The 8003-nt window shown below is 42.5% G+C and overlaps 1 protein-coding gene and 1 long non-coding RNA gene across 2 annotated transcripts in view; one reads left to right on the top strand and one right to left on the bottom strand.

The window, feature by feature from the left end:
- Dctn5 (dynactin subunit 5) overlaps positions 1 to 8003 on the top strand; it is a 17805-nt gene that overhangs the window by 6876 nt on the left and 2926 nt on the right. The window contains exons 4-5 of the mRNA XM_021167303.2: positions 986 to 1097; positions 6518 to 6620. Of these exons, the coding sequence (XP_021022962.1) occupies positions 986 to 1097; positions 6518 to 6620 (215 nt within the window). The remainder of the gene's footprint in view (positions 1 to 985; positions 1098 to 6517; positions 6621 to 8003) is intronic.
- The window catches only part of LOC110298208, a 20578-nt gene continuing 14332 nt past the window's right edge, over positions 1758 to 8003 (bottom strand). The window contains exons 2-4 of the long non-coding RNA XR_002378356.1: positions 2289 to 2384; positions 2128 to 2187; positions 1758 to 1881 (exon numbers count right to left, since the gene is read on the bottom strand). This is a non-coding gene — a long non-coding RNA (uncharacterized LOC110298208). The remainder of the gene's footprint in view (positions 1882 to 2127; positions 2188 to 2288; positions 2385 to 8003) is intronic.

Here is an 8003-nt window from a genome sequence, read left to right on the forward strand (position 1 = left end):
TACAGAGTGAGTTCCAGGACATCCAGGGCTACACAGAGAAACCCTGTCGAAAAGCCAAAAAAAAAAAGAATGTTGGGAACTAAAACATTTTTTTAAGGTCTAGGAATATAAAGTACTTATTTAGCATGCAGTCTCGGCATCACATGAATGGGATATGGTGGCACACAGCTCTAGTTCAGAGAAAAGAGGATCAGATATTCAAGGTTATCTTCTGCTACATAACAAATTGAAGACAGTGTGGGCTGTCATGAAACCCTCTTCTCTCCCCTAAACCCCCAGTTAGTTAGTTAGTTAGTTAGTTAGTTAGTTAGTTAGTTCTTTGTTTGATTTTGCTGTCTGTTGGTCATGCAAACTGATAGCCTATGAACTTGTCAGTCTTGGAAACAGATTACTAAGCATGATGTGTGAGCTTTGTCACAGAAAGCAGGAACAGGTCAGTACCTGCCCACTTTAATCTGCTTTAAGGTCCTACTCCTCCTGCTTTATTGTTTCCTTGAATAACGCAGCAATCCTGATTTTGAGTTATTAGCCTGATTCTTTGGTGTTAACATTTGGAATGTCTGTGACCTGAGGGAATAATCTTAAGATGTGACAAAAACTGAGGGCATGGTACCTGTCTCCACTTCTCAGGAGGCTGAGTCAGGAGGATCGAGGGGTTAAGGTAGGTCATCCTGGGCTATGTCATAAAATCTAGGTTAGCCTAGGCAACATAGAAAGAGTATCTGTAAAGCTGGACCTGTCAATGAATGTCTGTAATTCCAGAGCTTGTGAGGCAGAGGCAAAAGGGTCTTAGTGAGTTTGAGGTCACCCTACATAGTGAGCTCCAGGATGGTCAGGACTGCAAAGACAGACCCTGTCTCAAAAACAAACGAGCAAATGAATCAATCTGTAAATAAATAAATAAATAAATAAATAAAGTTCTGTAAACCTTAACCCAAACTCCATCACCTTGTCCTTTCCTGATTCATCTTCTTTTCCTTTTTAGTGTTGCATTCTTCCCTCTGCATATTGGGGATCATGTCTTTATTGAGGAAGACTGTGTGGTCAACGCTGCCCAGATTGGTTCTTATGTTCACGTTGGGAAGAACTGTGTGATTGTGAGTATAGGATTCTCTCAACTAAGCAGTTTCATTTCCTCTCTGTCTTCCCCTCCCACCCTATCGGTAGAACTTTGTCCCTGTAATGGGGGATGAGCCATTTCCAGTTTCCTGGGGTTAAGATTTTTTTACTGGATTTGGGCTTTTTCCAAGCATTAATAACAATGACTAGTGGGCTGGCTAAGATGAACTACCTCAGATGTAGAGTGTCTATCTAGCTTGTATGAGACTCTGGATTTGATTCTTCAACACCGCAAAGACACAAACACATAGCCAAAATAAAACCAAGTAATAATGGCTAGCCTGTATTGTCACTCTTCCATATGATGTTATGGAAGGAATGAGGACCTGAGTGTGATCCTAGAACCCATGTAAAGAGCCAGGTGTGGTATCACACATGTGTAAACACTGGGGAGGCAGAAACAGGAAGACTGTCTGACCAACCAGCCTACTTGCCAAGCACTGGAGCAAGGACAGACCTTGTGTCATAAAAAACAAGGTGGATGGTGCCTAAGGATCAACACTGGAGGTTAACATCCAGCCTCTGTATGAATGTGCATAGACATATGTTATGACATGAACACATCCATGTACTCACACCAAACTTCATTTCCATCAGTTACTTCATTTAATATTCATAACCACACAAGGGTGTTGGTACTGTTGTTATTCTTGCTGAGAGTATTGCGTCCATAGGTACTAAGGGTTGGAATAGGCGGGGCAGTCCCAGGCAAATCACACCATGCAGCAGGTCTCACATGGGAGGTTTGTTGGCAGAGGCAGCCTATGGGAGAGGGTAGAAGGAAAAAAGGGGGCTGGTGTGGGGTCGATGGGTCTTTTATCCGGGCTGTGACTCATGTACAAAGGGACTCAGCAGGTGCTGTGGCAGTGGATGCAGAAGCAGTACTGTCACCTATAGATGATATGTCTGGTCACTGGGTCTAAGAGCTGGTTATAAAGACCGGTGTCTGATGTTAACACTAAGTGATTTGACAAAGGCAGCCGTAGAGCCACAATTAAATATACATACCATTTGAGTAGCTGCACTGCCAATCGGACTCTTTGTTGCCTTATCTCATAAAACCGTGTGCTATGGATGAAGGATATTGTATTAGTTAGGTTTCTATTGCTGTGAACAGACACCATGACCAGGGCAACTCTTCTAAGGACATTTAATTGGGATTGGCTTACAGGTTCAGAGGTTCAGTCCATTATCATAACAGGAAGCATGGCAGCATCCAGGCAGGCATGGTAGTGGAGATGGAGCTGAGAGTTCTACATCTTGTTCTTAAGGCAAACAGAATATTGCTATCTTCAGGCGGCAGCTCATCCCCACAGTGTCAACACTTCCTCCAACAAGACCACACCTCCCAGTAGTGCTTCTCCCTAGGTCAAACATATCCAAACCACCACAGATATGATGGGCAAATTGAAACTAATGCAGAAGACAATGGTAGCTTGGAAAGTTCAGGAGAGGGATTATTGTGTGTGAGGGTCAGTATCACTAAAGGGCATATTGTTAGGGGACTGCAGGTAGTGCAGGGAGCAGAAGGCCTCCAGTTCAGCAACACCTGAAAGAACCTCATCCATAGAAGCAGAGCTGTCACAGGTAAGGTTTGGGTTTCATGCTGTTTTGTAGCTAAAGAAACAGCTGTTGGGGTTACTGAGAATCATGTTTTAGTTGAGAATGCTAATAACCAAAGGTAGTCTGCGTGAAGTCTAGAGAAGATGCTTTGTATAGTTCAGATGTGTACCACAGACTGGATTATAGTAAAAGCCAGGTTCTTCCATCCCAAAATGCAGAACTAACTCTGCCCTAGCTAAGTGTCAGATGTTAAAGTATCGACCATGCAGTTCACAGTTCTTGTTCTAGAAGCCACAAAGACTCAGCATGGATGGTCAGTACAGGGGGAGCTCATGTTGATGTGAAAACAATTCTAATTGGAACGATAATTCTGCCACATATTCTTGTTGCAAAGGCATTTCTTACTATGTGTAGAGCAAAAGTTATTGTTCAGCTCTGTTAATGAAAGAGGAATGAAGAAAGTTGATCTCAATCAAACAGTCATGGTGCATGCCTTTAATCCCAGCACTTTGAAGGCAGATATAGATGGATCTCTGAGTTCAAAGCCAGTCCAGTCTACAGAGCCAGTTTCAGGACAGCTAGAAACCCTGTCTTGACAACCCTCCCCCCTCCCCACACAGACACACAAGAAAAACAAACAAGCAAACAAAAAATTGATGTCAAATAAAAGAAAGGAGAATAATAATTAAGGAAAAAGCTAGAAGGAGATGGAATAAGGGCACTAACGTACAGTGTAGCAAGGAGGATGTTCTAGTGCACGGTGCAGCAGAGGAGCCTCACTCCACAACAACTTACTGTATACTTATCCATAACAACTTACTGTAAATTTAAGACGTGCCTGAAGAGGCATTGGAAGGCTCTAAACATCAAGTGATAAGACAGTCAAAATTTCAATTGCATTGATTTGATCAGCACATGTTCTTCACTGAAGTATCACACTATAACTTACAAATACATACAGTTACTACACTGGTTATTACATACTGACTGCTGCCAGAAATGAACCCTGCCCTGTGTATCACTGGCAAGCATTCTATCCTGAGTTACATTTCTTTTTTTTTTTTTTTTTGGTTTTTCGAGACAGGGTTTCTCTGTGTAGCCCTGGCTGTCCTGGAACTCATTTTGTAGACCAGGCTGGCCTCGAACTCGGAAATCCGCCTGCCTCTGCCTCCCGAGTGCTGGGATTAAAGGCGTGCGCCACCACGCCCGGCTCTGAGTTACATTTCTAACACTTAGCACTTAGTCTGTGCTTGCCAAGAGATCTGCTTGCCTGTGATTCCTTCATGCTGAGATTAAAGCAGACTGCTACCTGTTGAAGTAACTTTAATTTGCCAAATGTAATTGTCTTGGAGGCTTGCTGCTGAATTAGCTCACCCTTTCTAGTTCTTTCTGAACTCTGGCTGGCTGGTTCAACTCAGCTGTTCTGGCTCAAAATTCCTCTCCACGTTGACTGATTCAAACTGGCTTCTCTCAGTTTCTCAGTGAATTGTTCTGCTTGGCCTCAAACTAACACTGACAATCTGTTCTAATCTTCTGTCTCCTTCTTATTCTCTGGCTCATTCTGTCTTCGCCTGTGTCTAACTTGTTCTCTCTGCAACCTGTCTCTGTAAAACTGTCCCAGTAAAAACTGCCTCTGAACTGAAGTCAGTGAAACTCAACCCAACTGCACTGACTTTAATTGCTTTCAACTAAACTGAACAGAACTACATCAGCCAAGCTGACCTAACTGAACTGACTGAACTCTGTGCAGCTCTTAAGTAGCCTCTCTTTCCTGGCTGTTCTCATGAGAGTTGGGTATATCCCATCTCTGACTCATTCTGCCAGATCTTTCTCTGATTTTTCACTTTGTCCCTCAATTAGACATCACTCTCAAACATGGGTGCTTCCTTCTACAATCTAACCTTCGTGGTTTGGGATTAAAGGTGTATACTAAGGGTATGTCTGTATTCTAGCCAGAGAGATTAAAGGTGTGTGTCCTGTCTGCATTCCAGCCGGATCACACAGACCTAAGTCTTTAGATGTGATCCCTTGCCAGAACAGCTGTGCCACTGGATTAGAATTTCTTTACAGCTATCATTTCTGGTGGTAGAACTTTTTTTAAAATTTTCACTTAGGGAAGCTGGAGAGATGGCTCAACAGTTAAAGCACTGGCTGTTCTTCCTGAGGACCCAGAGTCAATTTCTAGCACCCACATAATGGCTCACCACCATCTGTAATTCTAGCTTCAGGGCCTTCAAAGGCACCAGGAGACAAAATACCAATACACTTAAATAAATAAAACTTTGAAAGATTTAATTTGGCAGCATACTTTTTCTCATGGAAACAAGCAGGCTGATGAAGATACAGGTGAATTAAAGACAGTCAGTGGGCTGGAGAGATGGCTCAGTGGTTAGTGCTTTCTGTGTGTGGTGAAGAATCTGAGCTTCAATCTCTAGCACCATGTAATAGCTGCACATGGTGGCACATGCCTGTAATCCCAGTGCTTGGGAGAGGTGGAGACCGTGCTGGGGGCCCAGTGGCCAGGTAGTCTAGCTACAACAGTGAGCTCTAGGCTCAATGAAAGAGTTGGTCTTTTAAAAAAGGTTGAGAATTACCACTTTCCTGATATAAACCTATGTCCTACACACACACACACACACACAATTTTAAAAAATAGTTAAAGAATGGAACTTTGATCTGCTTGGTGAGTAACCCAAGGCACAGGTTTAAACAGTATTCATAGATTTCCCCTAACCCTAACAAATAAGTGAGTTTTCTCATGCCATATTTCTTGCCTTTAAACTGCTGTGGATTATGAATTGAGAAAATGGTACCACTGTATAAAGTTAAACATAAGGTGTAGTCTAAATATTCAAATATTTATCTCCTGAGGACAAACAAATTGACTAATATCTTCTACTTAAGAATATTTGTCAAGATTTTTTTTTCTTTTGGAATTAACAAGAAAACAGACAAGTAACTCTTAGGCAGGTGCCCAACCAAATGTATTAGATTAGCTAATATAAAGTGAGAGCCCAGAAGTAGATCCTAATTCATGCTCTCATGATCCAAAGGTTCATCTGATAACATGAAAACAAGCCTTCATCCCTTTGTCTTTCTTCTGGGTTACTAAGATGCTGCTGTAGCTACCCATCCATCTTCTGGGAACTCTACCGGAAAGTGCTTCATTGCCCTGTCATCCCTGCAGAGACCCATGTTTGAGGTTCACAGACTAATTTGGCTCATGTGTTAGTTCCCTAACCAGTCACTGGTCAAGCATGGAGACTATATATGGGCTAGAGGTAAAGAATGTGACCAAGATGGAAGTGGGTAGTGCCCATTGCAAAAAGCTTCTGTTACCAGAAGAGAAAGGCAGTGAAACAGTAGGTGCCACTAGGCCAAGTAGAAGAGAAAAAGAACTCTCAGAAGAGAAAGGTTTGCCTAATGTCTAATGCCTAAAATAATATGTTTTATCCTGTAGCATTCATGTGTGCACCTGTACACACATACACACCCTTTACTCTTCCTTGTCATATTCCACTTGAAGTACATAATTTCACCCAAACACCCTATCATTATCCCTAGCACCCTGGTTATTATAAGAAGTCATGAGTGCCCGGGTATGGAGATGCATGCTTGTTATCCTAGCACTCCAGAGGTAGAAGCAGTTGGTTCTCTGAGTTTGAGGCTAGCCTGGTCAACATAGCAAATTCCAGGTCAAGTAGGGCTACAATAATGAGACACTGTCATAAAAATACCGTGAATAGAGATAATATAAAACAGTCTCTACACAGCACACTAATCAAGCTTTACTCCATGTTGTAATCAATACCTATTAATGAAATTATAATTTCAGGGGCGCCGTTGCGTATTGAAAGACTGCTGCAAAATTCTCGACAATACAGTATTACCCCCAGAAACTGTGGTCCCCCCATTCACTGTCTTCTCCGGCTGCCCAGGTAATGTTGATGTTAATATGTCTATTTCAACCGCCTTAAAACTGTTTTCCGTCACTAAAGTAATAGGTAAGACTTCTGTCTCTGATATGTGATTTAGCGACAAAAGGCGTATGAATAAGTAGTTTTTAGTGGGGGTGGTATTTGTTTTTTGAGACAGTGGTCTCACTAGCTTTGGCTGGCCTGGAACTCACTATGTAGACTAGGCTGCCCTTGAACTCAGAGATCTGACTGTATGTGCCTCCCTAGAGCTGAGATTAAAAGCATGTACCACCATACCCAGTGAACAAGTTGCACTTGGAAATCAGTAACTGGGTTCACAATTTTTTAAAACAGGAAATAATCAGAAACAAAGAACAATGGATACCCAGACTGGAAGATTGCAGTGTTGAATGTTGCTATCACAGCAGAGCGATTTAAAAATATGGTACTTGTGGGGATAGACGAGAAAGCCTTAGATCCACATATGGTAGAGAGATTTCCCAAACAGCTTTGAAGGGTTTCTCCTCACAAAGGTTGCCGTGGGGCTAGATAGAGCGCTGGCTCGTGGTGAGGAGCACTGATGCTCTTCCACAGGGCTGGTTTTCATTCCTGTCACCTATATGGCAGCTCAACTTTTTGGAATGCCAGTTCCAGGGAATTCAGTTCCCTCTTCTGGGCTGTGGAATAGCCAGCTGTGCACAGGTATACAGACAAAACACCTGTGTACATGAAAGTAAATAATAACATTGAAAAGAAAAGGGTGCTATGAACAAATTTGCCACCAGCACGTGCGAAGGACAAAGAAGCATTTATCTCTCTCTTGCCTGGGCTCGGAGTGGACGAAGGAGAAAGGAAAATCTCCTTAGAGATATGTGTGCTTCATCTTTTTTTTTTAAGATTTATTTATTTTATGTATATGAGTACACTGTAGCTGTACAGATGGTTGTGAGGTATCATGTGGTTGCTGGGAATTGAACTCAGGACCTCTGCTCACTCTGGCTACTTGTTCCAGCCCTGCATGCTCCAGCCCAAAGATTTATTTATTATTATATGTAAGTACACTGTAGCTATCTTCAGGCGCATCAGTAGAGGGCATCAGACCCCATTACAGATGGTTGTGAGCCACCATGTGGTTGCTGGGATTTGAACTCAGGACCTTCGGAAGAGCAGTCAGCCATCTCTCCAGCCTGTGCTTCATCTTCTTAATGTCTTCACATTCTTTAGTACCAGCTTTTTATGGTCACTGAACACTAATGCCAGAAGACAAAGAAGCCATCCTGGTATTTCAGATGGAAGTAATAAAGACTTTTTTAAAAAGCCCAACTACCTGTGACCATCCAGGTTGCTGTACATGAGCAAACTAAGACTGGAAGGTGTGCTGTCCCCAGTGTCAAAGCCTTGTCC

The sequence above is a fragment of the Mus caroli genome, chromosome 7 (genome assembly GCF_900094665.2).
Source record: "Mus caroli chromosome 7, CAROLI_EIJ_v1.1, whole genome shotgun sequence".
Taxonomy (NCBI): Eukaryota; Metazoa; Chordata; class Mammalia; order Rodentia; family Muridae; genus Mus; species Mus caroli.